The following is a 26,928-nucleotide window of genomic DNA, read 5'->3' on the forward strand; positions in this document are numbered from 1 at the left end:
GCTATTGTGGCAGACGAGGAGGAAAACATGGGATTTCCACCGGTTCAGCTTGAATCGGAGCCTCTCCACCTGGAGGATGTTTGTCCTCAGGAAGTTAACCAAACAAGCCTTGGGCAGAATTCTCCCCCGTTTTCCCGAAAGGACAATTATAATAGAGATAGAGGAGTCAGGGAGGCTAATCGCCAGAGTCTCAGAATCGCTGCCAAACAACTAGCTGATTAGGTCTGCTTCCCTTGGGAAATTCTAAGGAGTCATGCATCTGGACAGAGTTGGGTTTCGCTTCTTGTTCTCCAGGGAAAGTGTTCTGTTGGCGGGAAAACAAGACCCTATATAGGGGTTTTGCCGCAAGGGGAACCTTGCGGAGTCAATTGATCAGCTTGAGAGAGAGATCGTGTGTGGACTTCGTATTCCTTGTTCCCTGCTTCCCGGATCTAGTTTCAAGTCTTGCCTTGTCTCACATTTTGCCACGGACCTTGTTTCATGCTTCAAGTTGCCACGTTTCAAGTCTTTGATCCAGCCAAGAATCAAGCTTAAGTTCCAGCCTTGTTGTCAAGCTTCAATGGACTATAAGACCTTGTCATCTCCCCACACTATTGCTTGGCAAAGTGTGTGTTTCGGTTAATGGATTATAACTTTGAACTCTAATATCTTATATTGGACATTATTTTCCTGGACTATATTTGACCTTTCCTGAAAGGTCTGCTTCTGAACTATATTCTTCACTTGTTTTTATTGACTTTATATAATTCTTTAATAAAGATATTAGATAGAATCTGGTCTCTGCGCATGGTTATTGGTGCTCTGCAGCCTGGGTCCTGACAAGTGGCAATACAAATGCTATAGTGCCAAAAAAGAAAAGAAATGAAGAAGATGTTTCTCTGGAATGTATGTTTTCTTAGAATAGTTCAGAACAGGAAATTGGTTGTAGAAAATCCTAACCAAAATGGTTTGCTTGGCCCCAGGTCTCCTGTTATTTAGAAGAAGTGTCTACTTCCATATCTCTATTTAACAATTCCATCAAAAGCACGAGGAACTTTTTCAACAAAACAAATGAGTTGTAGAAAGCCCTACTTCAAATGGTGTCCATGATACCAGCTCTGTTGTTATTTAGGAAGCAGGCAGAAACCATTTTATGTAGGTATTTTAATATATTTTGTTGTTGTACATGTATACAGTGTAGGGAAATCTGGTTCTGTTCTAATGTTTTATCTGCATTGTCTTGTTTTTAGTCTTTTTCATATTTGTTCTATGCTTTACACTGTTTTGCAATCTGATGTGATGAACAGCTGCATAAAAATGTCTTACCCTTAAAAAGGAAAAGTTTGTTTGTATAGGAGAACACAAAAACAAACACCAAGTGATCTGACTTCTTAATGATTACTCACATCCAGTTTTTGGATTTATAACTTTAGGGGAAGAGTGACAAAACGTAGAAAGGTTCAGAAAGAAATTCCACCAAGAAAAGATTTGGAATACCAGACATATGAGGCAAAGATGAAGGGACTGGCTATGTTTAGTCTATGGGGAAAGAATGGGGAAAGGGGGAAAAATAAATTAAATTAATTGAGTCAATGATGGTCTGATTTATATCCACGACAAAATTAAAATAAAGTGGATTCATCGGTTTGAACAGTCATTAATGTATGCATGTAGAAATGTAATGGATACACCAACTCTTTAGGAAAACCAGGAACAGAATAGTTTCAGTTATATGCAGAATTTGCTTGTTACTTTATAATTGTTATGGTTGAGCCTTATGGCTCCAATACTGGGAGACGTGGTCGTAAGACTCCTCGAGAGTCAGACTCTCTTGAGGAGCGAGAGAGGAAACGGCTGCGGGACATATTTGCAGAATCAACTGACGAAGACTCCTTTGAGGGTTTTACCGAGAGAATGGAGGAAGAGGTGGTTAGCTCAGAGGAGGATGACATGGAATGGACTCGTGTGAGGGAGGATTTGGGTGTTCCTGGTAATGATAGCATGGGAAGCGACTGGCGGGTTGCAGGATCGGACCCGTGGACGAGCTGGAGGGATGGAACGGGATCCACAGCTGGGGATGCTGTGGGGCGTAGTCAAAGATGTTTTAGCTCTGATGAGGATGATTATGATGAGGCACCTGGAATTAGGGTAACAGCTGATAGCGATGAGGAGTTGTAACTGGCATAAAATGGGGTCTTGAATCCAGGGCTAATTGCGTTGGGCAAGGTAATCTGGACAAACGCTTGGGCTCTTGTTGGGAATTTCCTGAAGATGGGTGTGTTTCGCTTGCTGAATACGTAAGTTACCAAGGACACTGGGCATAGACGGCGGGAGGAACTGTGTGGGCTTTTGTTGTGCAACCTGTGTTTAATCTTATTAGCTTGGACCTCCGTCGTCTTCTTGACGGACATTATTTACCTACTCGGAATTGACGCTGGACTGACTGACTGACTGACTGACTGACTGACTACGACCTTGGACTACCCTTTCTTTGGCTATCGGTGGAATTCGTGGAACCTAAGACGCCTGCACCTGGCTATCGACCTCGGACCGGATTGGGACCCCGCTGACCGCTGCAACCCTGATTGATGTATTTAGACCCGGAGTTCGCCCGCTGCACGGAGGAGTAACAACTTAGTTACTCAACCACAGCTGTTGAGTAGCAGAGAGGAATCTGCTGCCAGTATTTATGTTTTATTGAATCTTTGTTTACCAGCTTTTGTTTGTTTAAAGTGCCAGGCTGAAGTAAGCATTTTTGGTTTAACCCGGATTAAACTCCTGTTTAATCCGGTTTATCTTTTGAACCGTTTTGAGTGACTTTTCATATTGAAGGTGAGTGTTTGCCTAGCTCTTTGTTTTTTATGAGCATTTTTTGGTTCTGTATCTTTAATAAACTGTGTTGAATCTTATCTGGTGGCGTTCTGTCTGTGACAATAATAGAGGTCCTTTTTAAATAGAGGGCCGGTTCGGACTGCTGGGGGGAGGGGGGTGCTATAATTTGAAAAAAATATGAACAAATTCCTATGCACATCGCACATATCTTATCTGTAGTGAAAAAACAATGAAAGAACAATAGGTAAAGGTATTCCCCTGACATTAAGTCTAGTCGTGTCTGACTCTGGGGGTTGATGCTCATCTCCATTTCTAAGCCAAAAAGCCGGCGTTGACCGTAGACATCTCCTAGGTCATATGGTCAGCATGAATGCATGGAGCACCATTACCTTCCCACTGGAGCGGTACCTATTGATCTATTCACATTTGTACATATTCACTCACCCTGCTCCCCGGATTCAAACCGCTGACCTTTTGGTCAGCAAGTTCAGGAGCTCAGTGGTTTAATCCGCTGTGCCACTGGGAGCTCCAAAAGAACAATACAATATTTAAAATAAAGATCAGTTTTAACCAACATAAACTTACCAGTATTTCAATGAGAAGTGTGGGCCTGCTTCTGGCTCATGAGATAGTCAAGTTAATTGGGATTGTTGTTGTTGTGTGTCTTGAGGGTGTTACAGACTAAGCCTAAAGTTTAGAGCGAGGGCCGGAGAATGACCTTGGAGGGCCGCATCTGGGCCACGGGCCTTAGTTTGTGGATCCCTGCATTTAAACATGGCTGTGATGGAAAACACTGCCTTCAGAATTGTTTATGGGGGAGTCTGGACTGTCAGAATTGGAGCTCTGCTATTTTCCACTGACCCAATTATGAAAATGTTTGTCACTCCTTTAGCTTCCCGTTTCCTCTGCCTTACCTGCAACTCTCAAAGTAGCTAATTTGACAAGGAAAAATTAAAACCTGTTCACATTAATCCCTGTTCTTACAGAGATTAAAGTCACTAGAACTGATTTGTTGATGTGAATCACCAAAGTTGTATAAGTGTTTGGAATTGATTGACAGTACAATGTACATTTGCATTTAAAATTTATCAAAAATCACTGACATCTTACTTCTTCAGTATTCAGTGTTCCTACAACCATGTCCCCAGAAGCTTCAGGGTGACCTCAGAAATTTAAGCAAAAGGAAACGTTACACACAAGACAATTCACTCACTGTTACAGATCCCATTATACCAATGCACAATGGTAGGACAAGAATTAACACAATAAAGAACACAAAGGATATAGAACATAGTTCTTACACAGCATCTTTGACATATATATCTCATCCTAGGAATTTTGGCAACTATTTAAAATACTAATATTATCATCTCAATTGCTTGGGCTTCTGGTAAAGCAGTGGTTCTCAGACTGTGGGTCCCCAGGTGTTTTGGCCTTCAGCTCCCAGAAATCCCAGCCAGTTTACCAGCTGTTAGGATTTCTGAGAGTTGAAGGCCAAAACACCTGGTTGAGAACCACTGTTGCAAAGGAATGCTATCAGCATACTACAGTTTCATAAAATCCACACTTTCATTCCTACTGAACCAAAATGTTAGGTCTGCTTTTATCTCCATGCGAGTGAGGATCATTTACTAAAGATCATTTCACCAGGCCAAGGAAGACTAGGAAAATGCATGAATAGAAGCCAGTTAGTGTGAGCATTAATTATTCTAGAGGAGGGGGCAAGAAGTCATAGGTATGATTTAGGTCTTTGCTAAGAAAGCCTAGAAATACAAGCAGTCACCAAGTTGCTAATAAGATAGGTTCTTAAGTATGTTCTTAGGTTGAATTTGTTTGTAAATTGGAACAGATACATTTTTAAAGTGTTACTCCAGCCAAATATATCTATACATTAGCTTTGGACAGCATAGGGAAGGGCTCGGGCTGTGGCACAGGCTGGAGAGCAAGCCAGCTGTAACCAGCTGCAATGAATCACTCTGACCAGGAGGTCATGAGTTCGAGGCCTGCTTGGAGCCTATGTTTGTCTTGTCTTTGTTCTATGTTAAAAGGCATTGAATGTTTGCCTATATTTGTAATGTGATCCGCCCTGAGTCCCCTTCGGGGTGAGAAGGGCGGAATATAAATGCTGTAGATTAATTAATTGATTAATTAACATCCCTCTGGTGTTAGCTTTGTTGTTGGTGCCCCTGATAAGAAGATTTCACCTCTCTTTCTGTCCCTGTGATAATTGGATTTTTGGCTTGTTATGGAAACAAGGATTGGTGATAAAGCTTCAGTTGAGACACTTTTTTCTCCATGGTAACTCTTTCAAGAGTGACTTTCCTTTCCGAGGAGTAGATTTCTGTCACTTCCTGTTGTCTTACCCCTCGTTTATAAAGATGAGTCATTTGTAAGTCGGATGTTTGTAACTCAGGGACTGCCTGTATTTATTGATCTGGTTCCCTTTACTAGCACCACATAACTTTGATAATTATTTTTATAAAGTACAGTTGTATAAGGAATTGGGGCTATATTTTCAACCAAGGAAAGATCTCAAATCTGTTTTTTTTTATTTGAGATGGGACCGAGATACAGCCAAAAGGGCACCTCCTATAGACGATGTAGTTATCAGGCTGACTCTTGCAGAGACCAGCAGTTTCTTCCCAATTGCAGCTATTATGGAAGAATAAGCAATGTCAACAAAACAAACGATTGGGTTTTTTCCCCACTGAACTATATTAGAAAGTGGAGCAAGCATAGCCTAAAAACAAGGGGGAAAATCAGCAAGATGACCCAAAATGGCTAAAGCAGGCTCTTTTGTAGGATCCATGTGACTCCTCAGTCACAGTGTTTTTAAGTAGACCTAAGGCATCCCTCTCTCTTGAAGTTTAAAGACTTTGGGGACCTCATTCGATTATTAGAGCGACTCAGACCAGTTGTGAATCATACAACAACAAGGCTATCTCCTGTTAATACCAAATGAATTGGAGTAAAAAAATTCCTCTGGCATGCCAAATTTGTGACAAACCTTTCAATATTGTAGGACGTTTAGTGGTTTGTTATGCTTTTATTGTACTCTTCCAAGAAGAAAAGTCACATCAATTTACATGGGGTCTATTTTATGAGATGCTCATGTAACAGGGCCATGAATTCTGTTGGAGTTTATGGCTCATGTCTGATGCCATGGTAGAAATGAAGATCTGAACTCCCAATCTCCCCAAGATATCGTCAAAAGTGAAAATATATTCTCAATCTGCCTTTTCATGCAAACCTAGTAATTACTGAAACATTTATGAGTCCTTGGAAAATTTTATTCTAGTCAGGAGCAAGGTCCTTAGCATGTCAGTGCTTTAGGAAGCATTCAAAACTGAAGCACATCTTAGTCTGGAATGCAGACACTGGAATAGGCTGATGCTGCACACGAGAATCACTGCCAGGGAATGCATTTAACTATCTTACTTCATATATAAACCCAGGTTGTGTATGCTTTTGTAACTGCTGGTGTAATCACTTCCAGAATGGAATATATTTATATAACAGATTCTTAAACCAACTTAACCTAAATCCAAACAAGAATGCCCATAATCAAAAATATTTAACCACTTAGCAGAAAAGAACTAAATCTATTGCATCAAATTGCCAAATTGAGGTGAGTCCATGCTAAGTGAAAGTTGCCCTCTCATGCCATAACAGAGAAAGAATGCAAGTTGATATTTTTCTTTACTGTGTATGTAGTTTGTTTATTTCAAATCTTCTAATGCAAAGCCCCATAGTTTTGTACTGGATCTTGAGTGTGCAGTGTGCTTTCTTTTATTCTATTTAATGGTTTAACATTTCCTGAGTTAATTTTACAACAAACTTTTCCTTCTAATGAATACTCTATGTAAGAGCTTAGAAAAGTTAGTATTCACTGCCACTGCCCAAAATGTAACTTTTCCTAACTTTATGCATCACTGTGCAGATTCCTTCTCTAGCCTGGAAGTCACTGGAAGTCACTGGGAGCCCCGGTGGCGAAGTGCATTAAAGCGCTGAGCTGCTGAACTTGCAGACCGAAAGGTCCCAGGTTCAAACCCCGGGAGCGGCTTCAGCACCCACTGTTAGCTCCAGCTCCAGCCATCCTAGCAGTTCGAAAACATGCCAATGTGAGTAGATCAATAGGTACCGCTCCGGCAGGAAGGTAACGGCGCTCCATGCAGTCATGCCGGCCACATGACCTTGGAGGTGTCTACGGAGAACACCGGTTCTTCGGCTTAGAAATGGAGATGAGCACCAACCCCCAGAGTCAGACATGACTGGACTTAATGTCAGGAGAAACCTTTACCTTTTCAAAAATGTTGTTTCTCTTTTGTATTTATGCATCTCAGGTAAACATAGTACAGCTCAGAAATCTTCAATGCAAGATATGGTTGTTTTCTATTCCAGAACTGTGATTTTGAGTACAAAGTGTGTGCCAAAGTGACATATTTAACTATCTTGTCACATATTTTACTGTATTTTATACAAAGTCATCAAAGACAAACCACATTTATTAACTAGTAACTATCATTATTAGTGTGTCTATGTACAGGACAGCTTGCTTGCTGCAGAGATATGCAGATATAACTACCTGAGCCCTATGGTTAATCTCTACTAGAGTGGATCCATTAAACTAATGGGATCTAACTACATGTTAATTCACATTCAACAAGTGATTTGATGGGTCTGGTTGAGAATATCCAATAGAGTCCAATCTTAATATTTGGTAATAGGAGTGAGACAGCTTGAATAATGGACTATGGATTTTGGAAAATGATGTTGACATGAGATCATCATGACTTGGCATTTTATATGGTTTTAATCAGTTTGATTGATTGATATGTGCTTTAATTGTTTATATTTTGATGAGATGTGTTTTATTGTTTACCTGTATGGCGTAGAATTTTTGCTGGATTTGTAAGCCGCCTTGAGTCCCCTCCAGGGTCGAGAAAGGCGGGGTAGAAATGAAGTAAGTAAATATAATATTATATATAATATATATAATATATAGTACATTCATGAGAACTCTTTTGGTGGAGACAAGGCCATCTCCTAACAAACTGTAGCACTGCCACAAACTGAGTTCTGTACTGTACTGTCTTCATATGAAGTAACTAGCAATATTCACAAGCCACAGTGGTGTGTGTGAGATCTCTACTGTATGCCATTGTTGTGAATGAAGGAGTTTCTATTTTCTCTGAATGATTGTAATTTTGTTCCAAAAGAAACTCACTAACTTGCTTTCTTCAATGGGACTTACCCTGCCTACATAAATTCAGTCCCTCTGGCCAGAATCTTCAAAGTGGCTTAGTTACAAGAATATGTCAAGGCAGGTTATTTCAAACTAGACCATGCTGGTGAAGTGAAACAGAGGTGAAGTGATAGGCAAACATTTCCTCTTGTATTCCTTTTGCCTCCGAAACACACGCACAAATATATCTAGTGCCACAACTTATGACACATATGAGAATATCATTGACACAAAAGTTGGACATTGGAACATCATCTACTTCCCAGGCCAGCTGAGATTTCTTTTTGAATAATGGAGCTACTCAACCCATTTATATCTCTGAAAGGTGACTTCTTCAGAGTAAGGTAATAGGGCAGAAATGGTTTCTGCACAGGTAGTTGCCAGGATAATTATTCTACAATGCCACACTTTAACAAAGGACCCCATCAGAGCATGGTATTTTGGCAGTAGTACCTCTCCGAAGACATGTGCTACTTTTCTTTTGTGGCCTTCTTATCTCCCTCCTGGTTCTCTGGCTCTTAGAGAGTCCCATCCAATACTGTCCAAGCAAGAGTTAGGGTCGCCAACTGTTCTATATATCTCCACTATCCTGGCTATATTCCTGCTGCAGCATGTATAGTACTAAGAGACTCTGGAACAGTCATTGTGATGATTACCACATGGACCCTTAGTATAGTCCCTCTCAGCACTTCAGTTGTAGTAAAATGCCTCTCCTGCTCTTCCAATAGTCACAAGGCATTCATACAAACTCATGGAAGGTCTGTCCCTCATGTCCATCCATGTACTCCCCTGTGTTGAACCTATCAGAACATGAAACGTGCTGCCCGTGAACATTGGCAAGGGACCTCAAAGGAAACTCCATTGGAAGTTGCTAGTGAAATTGAGAAACTGTCCTAACATGCCCCCTGTAATGTGTCCAAATAAGATGGGGGATGTGGGAGAGACTGAAGTCATAAAACATTGGAACAAAAAAACCTGAAGGCATCAATAGGTCCTTCTTAATAACACTAATGAAAATAGTTGCTGTTAAATTTATCAGCACTGAACACCTCATCTTCAGCCACTGCCAAGAAAAGATGAAAAAAATGCAGTAACTGTCCCTTCTGTGCCAAATCTAAGTTGTCATGTGGACAAGGACTGTGTCGGTTTGCATGAGGCCCCATCAGCAGTTGTAGAAGTGTCCTGTCAGTATTTACAACCTGTGCTTTATACGCACTAAACATTCTGAAGCTTTGTTTTGTGGAGACAGGAGAACCAGCAACGGAGACAGAACTTTTGCTGAGTTTCAGAGGTATGTCCCACTAAGTTTCTCAACTTTAGAATGAAACTCTATCCTATCAATCTTGTGTTAGATCTTTTAACAATGCTTCCTCAAATGCCTTGTAAAACAGTAAAATCTGGTAGTAATTATCAAACACCATACACACTGTTTACAGTAGAGTTGTAATTTTAAAAAAATGTTTTTGCACAGAGAAGTAACATACGTCTGAAAAGTACCCAATTGTCTGCTGTATTCCATGCCAACAGGGCAATTGAGCCAAAAATGCAGAGAGAGAAAATACTGCCAAATAAAAGAAACTATAACAAATTGGTAATGGCTTCTATCTTGACAGAAAATGAAAATTATACCTCAATGTGTGGCCACTCATGTGGACACATAAGAATGTCTTCCAGGCAATCATTTTGCTTCAGATAACACACCCTGACAGTAGTGCACGGCATACTGGCTGGATTTCACTTTCCATAAAAGTAGCAACCATAATCTACAAAAGGGTCTAGATATCATATAATTTATGCATATCACACAGGCACACACACAACATCTATAATAAATCATCACAGTGTATTGCTGTATTTTGAGGAGTGGGTTGGAAGTCAGCATTATACATTCCTTCAGTGTTGCCACAATTGGATCCAGCCACCCAATCTAGTTAAGGACCCTAAAAATGGGTGGGCAGCAGAGGAATTTGAATCCAAATGTTTTTCCCCCATAAGATTCTATGCACTTTTTATAGTCTTCTAAATACTGAATGCTATGATGCTGAAACCACTTATTCCAGGGTAGCAGAATGGATAGGAAGTATCTACTGTTCTAGTTAACCACTACTCTTGTTACATGTGTATCAAGCTATGTCCTGATTCAAATTAACTTTAAAGATTGGTTTGGCACTCTATGAATGAGATTACAATAGGGATCCTTGCATGTACAAGCCCCCTACACCTCTCATGCATTAATATTTTCTCCATTCTTTCCTACTTGTGACAAACCACAATCTATGGCTTGTACTTGTTCTCCAAGGGGGGGGGGGAGATTTTCTGGGAAAACAAAAAACGTAGTTTGCTACTTTGGACAATGAAAGGGAACTGTATGAAATGAGGTCAATGTGCATGTTAATATCTTTCAAAATGTATCAGTTATGGTTTCATTCCCAAGAGAAGACAGAGGAAAACAAACAAGTCCTCCAGAGTAACAATTTTGGACTTTATAAGTTGGGTAAAAGGTATCCACAGAAGTCACAACTGATGTTATTGAATTTATTCTGTGCCAAGCAAACCCATTGTTCATAATCACAAGTAGACAGAAGACTATGGTGCTCCTGATTTTTATGGTTTCCAGATCCTCCCTCTACTGTAGTGGTTCTCAACCTGTGGGCCCCTAGGTGTTTTGGCCTACAACTCCCAGAAATCCCAACCAGTTTACCAGCTGTTGCGATTTCTGGGAGTTGAAGGCCAAAACATCTGGGGGTCCACAGGTTGAGAACCACTGTTCTACTGGATCTCTCTGTCTCCTTCCCAGTTTTCTATGAGAAATAGTTGATTTGAGGGCAATTTGAGAGAGGGGGCTCTGGGGCAGCAAAAGTCAAAGGTGAGCATGCAAAGCATGAGGATAAGAAAACCTGCATTAAAACTGTGTTGTCCAAGGCTTTCATGGCTGGGATCACAAGATTCCTTTCACAACAACCCTTCCATTAAAACTTCCTTCAAATCCTGCCTCCCTTCCTCGAGGCACCTTCCCGTGGCCTGTTTCAAAAGTTCCTCAAAGGGCTCCTCTCCAGTTTGGCCTTCTCCTCTGCACCCCCTGGAGGGGCTCCTCTATGCTCCTCCATGCGTGGTGTGCCAAAGTTCCTTCTCTCCTTGCCAAGCCCCCCGGTGGCACCTTGGATAATACAGAGTGTCGGATAAATGGAAGTCGGATAATCGGAACTCTACTGTAGCTATTTATGATGGCTATGGGAAACCTCTTACTTAGCAGGCAACATCCAGTCAGCAGTTTGACCATAAACACTGTAGATAAAAAGTTTAACATCTCCTCTCCAGTAAAACAGCAGCACCATAACTTTCTAGGAGAATACACAAAGTCCTTCTCACTTGCTTACAGTGTATCAAGTATTATGCATGATTTAATGGCAGCACTTTAAAACTGAAGAATGAAAATGAACATTTCCATGATTCATCTCAAGTTTAGGTGTATAAACAGTCCAGATGGTGGCTGCTGAATATTCCCTCTGAACTTTCGGTTGCAGAATTTAACTAATACCAGCCTTTGGCAAGACCTTTTGTTTAAAAAGGATACAAAATACGGCCATAATATGTAATTAAAATGAGATATCCTTGCAGATTACCCTTAAATTTGATCACTCTATTCTTTGTGGCAAAACAGAACCAATCATATCATTGCCCCTACCTTTAATATTGCTATGACCATACCATGACCACCACCACTGCACAGCAATACAGAAACTGAGGTCATGTCTGCTATATACTATTAAGATTCGTGCAAGTTATTCGAAATACAGTCAAGATTTTCACAGTAGCTGCAAATCCAGTAAAACCCAGCAGGCCCCATTCCTCTTTGTTACCTCACATAAATGCAGACCCCTGAAGAATCTAAGAAAAATAGATACAAATTGCAGGGACCATTTAACTACATTCATGTTTACATTCAATGTTTTCATTTCTCTTACAAATGAAGACATCCTTTGGCAAGCAAAGTCTTTAAGACAATGTTAGGAAGATGTCTGTGTCCTTTACCCACAAAATGTACAAGAACTGCTATTCGTACCATGTCAACTCAAGGCGTTATGTCTCCACCATCACCTACGTGTTTTGTCTTCCAATAAATATTTAGTTCTATTTTCTTCTGACTTTTAAAAAGCCTTGGGGGAAATCTTGTTAGTACAAACTGTAATCTATTAAACAAGGAACTGCTTCAAATGTTACAGTTTATTATAGCATGGTAGAAATGATTAGTTATACATTCATTTTTGGAAAATGAACTTTTATGAAGGTAGGAGTTGTCACTTTCCAATGTGAAGAACAACCTTCCTGCTCAAACTATGGTTTGGACATCAGGGTTGTTCCTCAGGGTTAGTCTGTTTTTCTCCTTTGTATACTTCAATTCTCTACCTTAATGACCAGTTGAAATGTCAAACTAGACTAACTATAATTCATGCAAATTAATGTGATTCACCCAGGTTGCCTCCTACAAAGAACTTGGCACTCCTGTTTCCCAAATCAGTAGAACCACAGGGGTGTAACAGTACTGTATTTCTCCCGAGGCAAAATTTGAATCCAACAATTCCTTACCATCCTTCATCATCCTCAACTTCAGGTTCAGATGCTTCATTTTCAGGAGTTTCTTCTATTGCCTGGTTTAATTTTGATTTGAATCTGTCTAGTAGTGCCAGTGTCTGGAATTAAAGTATGATTACTTAAAACACACATCATTCACCATGCTCGTCTATCTTAACTATAACACTATGTATTCAAGGTGAGGAATTTTTATGTTCTATTGTAAAGTAAATGGACTAAACATATTGTTTTAGTTTTAAATGTTTGTGTATGTTAATGATTATGTGTACTAAAGAGATATCCAAATGTTGACAGCCAGTTGATTGTTCTGGGTATTCCCTGTCAAGTAATTTGCCTTAATCCAGTTTCATATGCCTCAATTCATGCTATTCCAATATACTGAATACAATTACAGATCTCAATACAAACAGGACTGCATTGCCATATTCTAGAATGGGAAATCTTTCTCTTTCTGAATGAAAGATATGGAGAAGTTTATTCTCTTGCAAATGTCTCTGGAGAGCTTTACGCTGCTGTTCTACAGGAGGCTATGCACAGGTTTCATAAAGCATGAGCGTATGTGTGAACTCTGTCATTTTGTCATATAACTGCTGTAACAATCTGTTAGAAGTGTCTCAGCTGAGTGAGAATGAAAACATCAGCAAACAAATGCCTATTGTTAACAATATTTCCTTGCAACACATTGTCTGGATAAGACAATATCTGGATGTGCTCCACACAGGGCAATGGTGAATTCTGTGACTCAATTGACAGCAAAATCTAGAATCCTATATAATAGCGGGTAGTTCCTTGGTAAACAACTGAATATGAAGGCAGCTCAATTACAGCTTTCAAAACAGAAAATCACTCTAGATTCAATTACATACCAGATCAATTCAGATATTTACCTGCTCTTCACGAGATGATCCTTTCTTTGGTTGTTGCTTCCTCAGGTGTTCATATTTCTTCTTCTCTTCTAGGTATTCTGCAACTATGCTGTTTGGTACAGCTTTCTCTTCTGCATTTAGAAAACAGTTAAAGTATCCATTTTACTTAAGAATGCAATACTTACAAGTGCAGAAGATAAAAGATAAAACACATGTCTGTAGAAGCTTCTTCTTTGTTATTACTGTTAAATTAGACAATCAACATGTGTATTCATCATAAAGGACAATTTCATGAGATAACAGTGCTATGCATGTTCACATAGATAGAAGTAAGCTCATTTAATTTAGTGGGCTTACTCTTGGGCATATAGTATTTAAAACAATAATTTCAGGCTAAAACTTGCTTATTTAGTTACTATAAAAATATTTACACTTAAACTCTCTGATGGACAACTATTGCTTTTCTCCTACTTTTGGAGAGGAATTTTGTTTATACAGTAGAGTCTCACTTATCCGACTTCCGCTTATCCAACACTCCGTATTATCCGACGCCAACTAGTGGCCAATTGGAAACATTGCATCCTTCACTCAATCCAAGGTGAGAGCTGTGGCTCTTTCCCTTTCGAAAAAACTGGAAGGAGGAAAGCGCATCTTGGAAATGAAGGGAAGGAAGGGGTTGAATCATCCCATGGGGGGCCATTTATATGCGAGGGAGGGAGGGAGGGGAAAAAAGGAAACGCATGGCTCTCCCTCCCTCTTTCTCTTTGTGCAGGCAGAACCTCGTGTCTCCAAACCGGCCTTGTTTTCAAATCAATGGCTTGTGATTGGAAGGAAAGAATGGGGAGGGAGAGAAGCCAAAGCAGCGGCCCGGGCTTGGGAAAGGGCCGCAGGCAAGGCCAAGTCAGGGATGGCGAGTGGGGCGGGTACTGGCTGCCTTCTGTCATCTCCTTACCAGGGTGGGTGGGCGGAGGACCCCCCTTTCCTCCTGCACACACACACACATTTTGCTCCAGATCCCCCTCTCTCTCCTTCCTTTTTCTCCCCCACGCACTCTCTCCTCCTCCTCCTCCTCCCTCTTCTCCCTCTTTTACCCCTGTCAGCCTTGCAGCAACATGCACTTCTGGCTTCCTCCTCCTCCTCCTCTTTTAACCCAAGCAAGAATCTTTAGAGGCATAGCACCCTAGAAACACAAGAGACCCCCTCCTCCCTTCAGAGGCTCTCCAGCCCAGACCCGTTTTGCCAGGCTGGAAGGCACAAGCCAAGCCCTCCTCCCAACACAGAGCCACCCAGCTCCAGGTGAGATTCTGGAGACAGTTGACCAATATCAAATATTTAGCAAATTTTTGTTTCCCAGTGTTGCCATTGCTCTGCTCAATATGGGATTCTAGAGATGATTAATCTACAATATATCAGTGTGTTCCCAGCTTCCAGGGGTTTTGTATTTCAAACAGGATGTTTTGGTGCTTAATTTGTAAAATCATAATGTAATTTGACATTTAATAGGCTTTTCCTTAAACCCTCCTTATTATCCAACATATTCACTTATCCAACGTTCTGCCGGCCCGTTTATGTTGGATAAGTGAGACTCTACTGTACTTTGGATCTTTCAGTATTCAAATATATTAGAGATGCAGAGGTTCATACAAAATACTCTTATCTCTTCTGTGTAAATTTCTGAAGGACCTCCTCTAAAAAATAAATAATATTCCAACATTTGGAATATAAAAACTTCCTTGAGAATGTTGTTGGAAAGGCTTTGAAACTAAATAATTTTAAACATGGCAGCACTTATGATTTTTGGAACATTCAACAGACTTCTGCACCACCATCAATGCTACATTTGCATTCATCTTTTTCTAGTCGTAGACCATACAAACTATTATCTGACCCTTGCAGATGTTACAGACAGTCCCAAGTGACTACCTAATCCATTATAGAACACTAGATCCAAAATGCACCATAGCATATGTGATCTGAAATAAGCTATTACTTGCCATGAAGGCTATGAAACCCCAAAATATCCCAGACAAGATGGTCATGGTGTAAATGCTGAAGCCTTCCAAGATTATGGGAATCTCTGCACTACTTCATACAATGTCCCCACCAGCTGAGAAATGAAACTGTCGATCACTGAGATTGGCAGTACAACTACAGAATCCAGATGTTATCTCAAGCAGCTATCACCAGGTACAGGCACAACGTACAGTGGAAGATTGTTGGTAGAAAGACCTGATCAGGAGATGGAATCACTACGTATGGATCAAGACAAATCACCGCATACTCAAATTCACGATATCTTGGTAACATATGTCATTTATTCATCTTACAATTTGATAGATGAGGAAGAGCTGAACTGTGTTTTAGTGAGCATCACTCTACCTCTTGAGGAGTAAAAGACAGTGACTGAAAATCTCCGTCCATGTGTTCAAAAATCAAATCTTCCTTTCCAATCTAAAACTGAGTGAAAGCCCAATCCTATGTTTGTTTATCCAGAAGATAGTTCTAATGCGTTTGCTGGAGCTAGCTCCTCAGCAGACTTTTTGAGGACTGTAACTTAAACTATGCAAGGCATTACTCTACATGGGAGGTGGGCAAAGTGGAGCCTTTCAGCTATTCTTGAACTGAAACTGTCAGCATTCCCCATGATTGGCTATGCTGACAATATCTGGAGGGCCATGTTTTGTCTACACCTTCCTATAAATCCTTAGAGTATTGGTTTGTTTCATTAAGAATGACTGTTAAGTCGATGACTCATATATATAATATAATATTAGAGAACAAAATCTGTATTATGCCATTATGAGAAAATGGATTTTCTGATTCATCAAAAGCAAAATATAATATTGCACAACTTTCCTTCATATATTATCACACATGGAGATAATACATGAGTTTTTGTAAATGGCTGGAAAGAACATGGGGAATTAGTTCATAGTTGCTAATGGGTTTGCTTTGATTTGCAGATTAATAAAATAAATTGATCTGTGAAACAAAGTGATATAATTTTTTAACCAGAATGTTATAGTCACCTATGTCTCTATGTGAAATCTAAATGCAGGTGAAAATATGGTTCTTTGCAGATGTCAGTTAGTGAGTCTGATCTTCCCATTAGTTAGGCTTTTTACCCCTTTTGGCTTGAAAATATAAATATGTGTCATATATATGGTAGCTCATGAATCTGAATGCTATCAATAACATTCTGTACTGACACATTAAACATTTTATATGTGTACCGTTCTTCTTGAAAATATAGAGTAATTTCTCAGTTTAGTCTAGCTTCTCAGTTTTCAAACTTTACTTTTCACTTAGTTTCAATTCAGCCAACAAACTTAAGTTATTCTCACTATAAACTTTTCCTCTCTGTTTTGTTGCACAAGAATAGAAGTTAAGTCAATGTGATGTTATTTTGTAAATTTAAAAATATAAATGGAAAATCAATTCCTAGAATTATCCAGGGTTACAAATGATGTACAGGAAATATATGAAGAATGCTTTGAGGACCTCTATGGCTACAAGCTAAAGATGACTTGAGGGAAATTAACACAGTGAAGAAATGCAGATATTATAAAGTAATGCAATGCAATGATCAAGCTGATAACTAACTGTGAAGACTTATGGGTTAAACTTCTTCAATATTCAATACATTCAGACCAGGACAGGATCAAGAGATTAGAGAAACTACTGGGAGAAAGGTATGAGACAAATGTTTCCTTTATCTGCAAGACTGGATTCAGGTTTCCAGCTTTCAGCAACACTTTGTCTTAATCTATTTTACTCTTTTATTTGGTGCCCAAGACCAGCCCTACAGGATGTTGAATGATGCTGCCTCCAGGCACTACCTTTCCAGCTGTTATAACTGGCTGCTGCTCTTATGTTTAATGGTAACTATTGACGGCTTTCTTGTTTTGTCCTGTCTTTTTTGGCTGAGGAAACCACAAATCACTGCAAAAAGGAAATGCACATGTCTAAAATCATAGACAGATTTCATCATGTTACTGTTTAAAAAACAGAAACAAACAGAAGCAACAAAAAGTGTAATGAAGGAAAACCAATAAGTTATTTAAGTAATTGTTGTAACAAGCACAGTGGATTCAGCCATTTTCTCAATTATTTTGGATGCAAACAATACAGTCATATTAATACTAACTTGCCAAAGGTAAAGAGTTGAACCCCTGGACATTTTACTTCTTCTGTTACGTTTTGCACATTCACGGAGTTGTGAATCTGTTAAGGAATCTTCTGACTACGGAAAAATGTGACTGGCCCTGAAAGGCTACTTTCTGAGTATGGAATGACTTAAAAAAATAATATTTGGAACAAATTTTAAAATTATTTGAGAAGTCAAGTCATTGAGATGGCTAGATTCACTGACAATTTACGGCAGGAAATTAAGGAGATAAATAAATATATTTTATTTCATAGTAAAATGTTTGTTGGGAATCTCTTAAACTACAGTTTTCTGATGTAGACATTGCCAGAAACTATGGTTTAAGAAATCAGAAAAGCTGCAATGAAGCGGGGCATGAAAAAGAAAAGGACAGGGTGAGGAGATGTGGCATAGACACAGCATAGTCTCTAAATAAAACATGGTCCACTCGTCTGATCTTACATCCAAAATGGCCATGGCCATCCATACACACACACACACACACACACACACACACACACACACACATACATATACATACACACACACACTTTAAAACAACAGCAACATATACTTCAATTTGTTGTTAGGAATGGTACCATGCTGAACAATACTTTCATATTGTATTAATGTTTAAAAGCAATGCAATGCTTTTTAAACATTAATACAATATGAAAGTATTGTTCAGCATGGTACCATTCCTAACAACAAATTGAGCAGGCGAACATAGCACTGAACGAAACTTGTAGAATAATCACAGGATGCCTTAAACCTACACCTGTTGATAAACTCTATAAGCTAGCTGGCATTGCCCCTCCTGACGTGCAATGGGAGGTTGCTGCGAACTGTGAGAGAAATAAGGCCGAACATTGTGAAAGCCACCCACTGCATGACTATCAGCCTCCTCCCACCAGACTCAAACCAAGGAAGGGCTTCATGAGAACCACCACTCCTCTTGATGTTCCCCCAGAAACAGCAAGGGTGTCCCTCTGGGCTGTTAAACCAGGCAATCCCAACTGGATGGCCCCCCATGAGGGTCTGCCTCCAGGGACAAACCAAGAATGGGCAATTTGGAAGTCCCTGGACAGACTCAGAAGCAGAGTGGGCAGATCAAAAGACAACTTGGCAAGATGGCACTACCTGGAGGAATCCTCCACCTTGTGTGACTGTGGAGCTGAACAAACAACTCCTCATATGTATGTTTGCCCACAATGCCCTGCCTCATGCACGGAGGAGGAGTTGTTTAAAGCTACAGACAATGCGATTGCTGTTGCCCGCTTTTGGTCCAAAACTATTTAGCTGTTTGTGATTCCTTTATTTTATCACTTTTAAACTTATTTATCATCATGAGGAGACAGAAAAGCTTGGAAAAGATCATATCATGAGGAGACAGAAAAGCTTGGAAAAGATCACGATGCTGGGGAAAATGGAAGGAAAAAGGAAGAGAGGCCGACCAAGGGCAAGATGGATGGACGGTATCCTTGAAATGACTGGCTTGACCTTGAAGGAACTGGGGACGGCAACGGCTGACAGGGAGCTCTGGCATGGACTGGTCCAAGAGGTCACGAAGAGTTGGAGACGACTAAACGACTGAGCAGCAGCAGCAAACTTATTTATTATGCAATGCTTTTGACACTAAATAAATAAATAAATAAATATTGTATTAATTAATGTCCTTGAATTTTATTGTCTAATTTACCATCTTAACAAACCTGTAATTATTCTGATGAGGAAAATATACAGCACAGCAGTGTAGTTTACAAAACAGAGAAGCAACCATCAGGTATATTTTTTTATGCAATTATAGATCACACAAACTTCAAGCACAAAATGACACTAGCAGAAGATCAAACAGAAGGTAATTACAGGGGAACGGCAAAGTACTAAGGTTTCAGATTAGTAAATCTATAGTGAACCCTGGTGTCTTTTTTAAAGGATGGCATAAGCTGTAAGGCTGACAGGTCTTGAGAGAGAAAGTACGCTGTGTCAAATAGAAAAAAGGCAAAACATAATTATTCATTTCTTGTTCTTATTTACAGATTTTGGGATGCGTCGTCTTCATCATGGAAGGAAGTGACAAGTGGAGTGCCGCAGGGCTCCGTCCTGGGCCCGGTTCTGTTCAACATCTTTATTAACGACTTAGACGAAGGGTTAGAAGGCATGATCATCAAGTTTGCAGATGACACAAAACTGGGAGGGATAGCTAACACTCCAGAAGACAGGAGCAGAATTCAAAACGATCTTGACAGACTAGAGAGATGGGCCAAAACTAACAAAATGAAGTTCAACAGGGACAAATGCAAGATACTTCACTTCGGCAGAAAAAATGGAAATCAAAGATACAGAATGGGGGACGCCTGGCTTGACAGCAGTGTGTGCGAAAAAGACCTTGGAGTCCTTGTGGACAACAAGTTAAACATGAGCCAACAATGTGATGCGGCTGCTAAAAAAGCCAATGGGATTCTGGCCTGCATCAATAGGGGAATAGCGTCTAGATCCAGGGAAGTTATGCTCCCCCTCTATTCTGCCTTGGTCAGACCACACCTGGAATACTGTGTCCAATTTTGGGCACCACAGTTGAAGGGAGATGTTGACAAGCTGGAAAGCGTCTAGAGGAGGGCGACTAAAATGATTAAGGGTCTGGAGAACAAGCCCTATGAGGAGCGGCTTAAAGAGCTGGGCATGTTTAGCCTGCAGAAGAGAAGGCTGAGAGGAGACATGATAGCCATGTACAAATACGTGAAGGGAAGTCATAGGGAGGAGGGAGCAAGCTTGTTTTCTGCTGCCCTGCAGACTAGGACACGGAACAATGGCTTCAAACTACAGGAAAGGAGATTCCACTTGAACATCAGGAAGAACTTCCTCACTGTGAGAGCTGTTCGACAGTGGAACTCTCTCCCCGGGGCCGTGGTGGAGGCTCCTTCTTTGGAGGCTTTTAAGCAGAGGCTGGATGGCCATCTGTCGGGGGTGCTTTGAATGCGATTTCCTGCTTCTTAGCAGGGGGTTGGACTGGATGGCCCATGTGGTCTCTTCCAACTCTACTATTCTATGATTCTATGATTCTATGATTCTATGACATGCATGGAAACCTTACTCAGTCCCCCACATCAAATTGCTTGAGAGGCACTGATCTAGCAGGCCATTTTTCCTAGGAAATAAATCCTTAGCTGAAAATCTACAAATTTTTGATAAATAGAGCCACAAAATAAAATTCATCTCCTATGGGAAAAAATATGCTAGGGTCTCATGCAAGAATGAAGTCTTTGAAGGTGAACAGAAATCTGAAGAATAATTTTTTTAAAAAAATCTGTATATAAATAAGGACATTTGGATGTAAGAGAAGAACCTGTCCTTTTCTTTATCATGCCCCACTTCATTAAAGATTTACTGACTTCTTAAACCATATGTCAGAGGTCCCCAAACTTTTTAAAAAGGGGGCCAGTTCACAGTCCCTCAGACAGTTCGAGGGCCAGACTATCGTTTTTTTTAAAAAAAAACTGTGAACAAATTCCTATGCACACTGCACATATCTTATTTTGAAGTAAAAAAACAAAAAGGGAACAAATACAGTCTCAATGTTAATAATAATGATGATGATAATCATCATCATCATCATAAAAATAATAAAGAGGGTTGGAAGATACCCCTTGGGCCATTTAGTCCAGGCAGTGGCCTTTGTGCACCAAAAGCACAAGCAAAGCACCCCTAACAGATGGCCACCCAGCCTCAATGTTAATAACAACAACAACAACAACAATAAACACTGACAAAATTACAATCTGTCAACTGCAAAAGGCCACCTTACTGCACGCATCATCTGAAAATACATCACACAGTCCTAAACACTTGGGAAGTGTTCGACTTGTGATTTTGTAATACAAAATCCAGCATATAGATCTCGTTTGCTGTGTCATATTATGTCTTTGTGTCAATAATAATAGTAACAATAATAATAATACTAATGAAGATGGTTGGAAGAGACCCCTTGGGCCATTTAGTCAAACCCCCTTCTGCCTTTGTGCACCAAAAGCACAAGCAAAGCACCCCTTAATAACTAACAATTAATTAAATAATAATTGAAATACCTTTGTAGACACAAGCAAAGCTTTGGAAGGCAGGCACAGGGCGAGGGAGGAGGCGGGAAAGGCTCCAAAGGAGGAGGTGGGAAAGGCAGCGGCGGCACACACTTTCTTGGAGGAGAGAGCCACCGCTGCCGGATAAATGCCTTCAAGGGGCTTCATGTGGCCCGCGGGCCATAGTTGGGGGACCCCTGCCATATGTTGTCGAAGGCTTTCATGGCTGGAATCACAGGGTTGCTGTGTGTTTTCTGGGCTGTATGGCTGTCGCACCTCAGGTTAGCTTCACCTTGCTATATACACCAGACTGTACACAGGTTGAAGTCTTTTGTAGTTTATTAGAAAATATAAGATAAAAAGTTCTTTAAAAACAAAAGTAAAGTTCCAAAAGTTCGTTACAAAATAAAGCCTTCAAGAATAATCCAAGAAATCACAAGGAATTTACATTACAGCATGACAAAGTCGCAAAAACATAAACACAAAGGCTGCAAGATAATCCAGGAAACGAGAGCTTGCTTCTCGGTTAAACAAACGTTGCTTTGACAAAGGTTTGTCTCCAACACACTGCTTTAATACCCTTTGCAAAGCATGAAAGCATTTCTTTGGCCTCTGACCTCCTTCTTATTTGCTGTTCTCACACGCCTTCGAACCCTGAATTCCAAATGGTCAGCTCGATCTAAAGATTCCATCTCATCAAGGTCAACCTGCTCGTTAGCGCCAGTCTGCTTGCTATCAGACTGAGAACTGTCCTCCTTTTCTGAGTCAATTTGCACCTGGCTAGGTTCAGTATCTTCAACATCATTCCCTGCTGTGGGAAAAACTCTCTGTTCCTCATCTTCTACAAAAGGGACATTCTGAACTTGACTTTGAACCTGAATCCTATAATCCCCATCAGAGTCACTCTGAGGTTCCAGCTGAGTCACAACAATGGCCATGTTCCAGAAGCATTCTTTCCTGACGTTTCACCCACATCTATAGCAGGCATCCTCGGAGGTCAGGAGAGAATGCTTCTGGAACATGACCATACAACCCAGAAAACACACAACAACCCTCTTAAACCATAGTTTCTGGCAATGTCTACATTAGAAAACTGTAGTCTAAGAGATTCCCAACAAACGACATGAACCAATAACTTATACCACAGGATCCAGATCCCTGCGGAGGCGGAGCCCAGGGAACATGGGATAGCTGTGTAAACATTTGTGGCAAGTTCTGCCTCGGAATTGGCTCCACAGTTTACATGAGCCCAAAGTCGCAATTTGCTCTGGATTCTGGGGGTGGGGAGCAATCTGTAACTTTGGTTAACACAGTTCAAGGTAGTGTTAAGCAACTTTGGCGTGTGCTAATCTAGATCAGCTCTGTGTGTCATTTGGCCACATGGAGCTGATTCGCTGGTCCTTTGCACTAAGTGGTCAGTGGAGATGTGCTCTTAGAGATTCCTAGAGGGGTGTCCTCTCAGATAAAACACACACAGTGTTTTTTCACTTTTGTAGGAGTCCTGCAATGTTAATCCCAGCAAATGTGGAGAGTATTCTGTACAGCACACTCGCACACTCACTCCCTTTTCTCTCACATACCCACTTATTAAAATATAATTTAGCCAAAGGTCTGTCTAGATAACAATACATTTGCTTGACAGTGGAGGGAGACTGTAGAGGGGGTCAGCCAAGTAACCTGTGGAAGAAAGATGGGTTCCACAGTCTAGGCGTAACCACAAAAAGGATATCCACTGTTCCTCATTTTTTTTCTAATGGTGTTTTATGCTCAAATTATTTGTCAGCTTCTATATATAATCTGAATTTATAGCAGGCCTGATTCTGAGTTAGGTTTGTCTTTAATAAGAGTTGTATGTTTTAATCATTAAAAAAACTGCCATTCTGTCTAGACTTGTGCAGCCACTACAAAATACCATGGGCATTAACTACAGCAACAAAGAAAAAAGGAAACAGAAGTATCTGGGGAAAAGAGTATGTTTTTTGCCTAACTTTCACAAAATATTGGCCCAATACATCTTGGGAGTCCTTCTTCATTTTCTAAGACAGTTACCATATAATGCTCTTTCACTAGCTCCATATCTTCTTTAATGAACATTTTCCCCAAAATTCTGTCGTTGTGATATGTCTTATTTTACAAAAAACAGTCCTCCATTTGAAAGACAGTTCTTTAAGTTGAAGGCACTGCTGACTAATCTGAATGACTACCTGGCCCAAGTCCAGTTTAAAGATAAAGAACTAGAAGAAGGGAGACACGATGGTCTTGAAGTTCCCTATCAAATAATTACAATTTATTTATTTATTTCGTGTCAAAAGCATTGCATAAATAAGTCTAAAACTGATAAAATAGAGGGAAAACAAGTGGCTAAATAATTTTTGACCTGAAATGGGCAACAGTGATCGCATTGTCTGTGGCTTTAAACAATTCTTCCTCTGTACATTATTCTCATTACAGGAGATTGGAATGCTGAGGTGGGCAGTCAAATGATAACCGGGATCACAGGCAAGCATGGTCTGTGATAACAAAGTGAAGCAGGACGTATGCTGATAGAATTTTGTCAGGAAAACTCACTGTGCACAACAAACACTCTCTTCCAACAACCTAAAAGACGGCTTTATACATGGACTTCACCAGATGGTCAACACTGAAATCAGATTGACTACAACCTTTGCAGCCAAAGGTGGCGGACATCCATCCAGTTGGTGAAAACAAGACCTGGAGCTGACTGTAGTTCAGATCACGAAATTCTTATTGCAAAATTTAGAATCAGAGTAAAGAGAATGGGGAAAATACACAGACCAATTAGATATGATCTCACAAATATTCCTAGTGAATATGCAGTGGAGATGAAGAACAGATTTCAGGGACTAGATTTAATAAATAGAGTCCCAGAAGAGCTATGGACAGAAGTCCACAACATTGTTCAGGAGGCAGCAACTAAGTACGTCCCAAAGAAAAAGAAAACCAAGGCAAGATGGTTGTCTGCTGAGACACTGGAAGTAGCCCAAGAAAGAAGGAAGGCAAAAGGAAACAGCGATAGGGGGAGATACGCCCAATTAAATGCACAATTCCAGAGGCTACCAGAAGAGACAAGGAACTATTTTTGAACAAGCAATGCATGGAAGTGGAAGAAGGCAACAGAATAGGAAGGACAAGAGACCTCTTCCAGAAAATCAGAAACATCGGAGGCAAATTTCAGGCAAAAATGGGCATGATCAAAAACAACGATGGCAGGGACCTAACAGAAGCTGAAGAGATCAAGAAAAGGTGGCGAGAATATACAGAAGATCTGTATAGGAAGGATAATAATATAGAGGATAGCTTTGACGGTGTGGTGAGTGAATTAGAACCAGACATCCTAAGGAGTGAGGTTGAATGTGCCTTAAGAAACATTGCTAATAACAAGGCAGCGGGAGATGACGGGATCCCAGCTGAGTTGTTTAAAATCTTGGAAGGTGATGCTGTCAAGGTGATGCATGCCATATGCCAGCAAATATGGAAAACACAAGATAGGCCATCAGATTGGAAAACATCAATTTATATCCCCATACCAAAAAAGGGAAACACTAAAGAATGCTCAGACTTCCGTATAGTGGCCCTTATTTCCCTTGCCAGTAAGGTAATGCTCAAGATCCTGCAAGGCAGATTCCAGCAATACATAGAGCGAGAGTTGCCAGATGTCCAAGCTGGGTTCAGAAAAGCCAGAGGAACGAGAGACCAAATTGCCAATATCCACTGGATAATGGAGGAAGCCAGTGAGTTTCAGAAAAACATCTACTTCTGCTTTATTGAATATTCTAAAGGCTTCGACTGCGTGGATCATAATAAACTATGGCATGTTCTTGGTGGTATGGGGATACCAAGTCACCTTGTCTGTCTCCTGAGAAATCTGTATAAAGACGAAGTAGACACAGTAAGAACAGATCACGGAACAACAGACTGGTTCAAGATTGGGAAAAGAGTGCGGCTTTTGAACTCTGGTGCTGGAGGAAAATCCTGAGAATGCCTTGGACCGCAAGAAGATCCAACCAGTCCATCCTCCAGGAAATAATGCCCGGCTGTTCACTGGAGGGAAGGATATTAGAGGCAAAATTGAAGTATTTTGGCCACATCATGAGGAGACAGGAAAGCTTGGAAAAGATCACGATGTTGGGGAAAATGGAAGGAAAAAGGAAGAGAGGCCGACCAAGGGCAAGATGGATGGATGGTATCCTTGAAGTGACTGGCTTGACCGTGAAGGAACTGGGGACGGTGACGGTTGACAGAGAGCTCTGGCGTGGACTGGTCCATGAGGTCACAAAGAGTCGGAAACGACTAAACGACTGAGCAGCAGCACATGAGGCAGGGCACTGTGGGCAAGCATACAGATGCAGAGTTGTTTGTTCTGCTCCACAGTCGCACAAGGTGGAGGATTATTCTAGGTAGTGCCATTTTGCCAGGTTATCTGACAGCTCCACTTCTGAGTCTGTTCAGGGACTTCCAAGTTGCCCATTCTTGGTTTGTCCCTGGTGGAAGACCCTCGTGGGGGGCCATCCAGTTGGAATTTCCCGGTTTAGCTGCCCAGAGGGATACTCTTCTGTTGCTGGGGGAACCTTAAGAGGAGTGGTAGTTCTCATGATGCTTTTCTTTGATTTGAGTTTACTGGGAGGAGGCTGATAGCCATGCAGTGGATGACTATCACAGTGTTCACTTTCACAATGTTCAACCTTATTACTCTCCCAGTTAGCAGCAACTTCCCGTCGCATATCGGGGGGTGGGGGGGGAGGGATTTTTTTCCAGATAATTACAATAGTACTAAGATATCAGACTGGCTACTTGCTCATATTTCCCATCCCAATCTTTAGATTCATTTGGTCTCTTTTGAAATGTACATCTGGACATACATTAGTATATGCCACTTCTATGAAAAATCTTTTTTTTTTTGGTGGTGCAAACTTCTTTTTTGGCAAAGGCTGAGCAACAACCGCCCCACTGTGAATTAAAGTGCTGCACATTGCTCTAATCATGGTTAGAGCAGTTTAGCATTTGTTGCTCCACTAAACATATTCCTTTGACGTATGACCTCCTTTTTGCAAAGTGATATAGGAATGAAACACTGGATTTTAAGCCCTAGCTGTATCCATAAAGCATATCTTTAAAATCTAAGTTAAAGGAAGGGCAGCACATCGCATTAAGTTGCCATGTCTTAAAATACTG

At 40.6% G+C, this 26,928-nt stretch overlaps 1 protein-coding gene across 2 annotated transcripts in view; it reads right to left on the reverse strand.

Moving 5' to 3' along the window:
• cwc27 (CWC27 spliceosome associated cyclophilin) overlaps window positions 1–26,928 on the reverse strand; it is a 168,149-nt gene that overhangs the window by 22,417 nt on the left and 118,804 nt on the right. The window contains exons 12-13 of one of the 2 annotated variants that reach the window (XM_062972383.1): window positions 13,537–13,646; window positions 12,644–12,747 (exon numbers count right to left, since the gene is read on the reverse strand). In XM_062972383.1, coding sequence (XP_062828453.1) covers window positions 12,644–12,747; window positions 13,537–13,646 — 214 coding nt within the window. The remainder of the gene's footprint in view (window positions 1–12,643; window positions 12,748–13,536; window positions 13,647–26,928) is intronic. The other variant, XM_062972384.1, reaches the window with a different exon arrangement.

This window comes from Anolis carolinensis, chromosome 2, assembly GCF_035594765.1.
Source record: "Anolis carolinensis isolate JA03-04 chromosome 2, rAnoCar3.1.pri, whole genome shotgun sequence".
In the NCBI taxonomy this organism is placed as follows: Eukaryota; Metazoa; Chordata; class Lepidosauria; order Squamata; family Dactyloidae; genus Anolis; species Anolis carolinensis.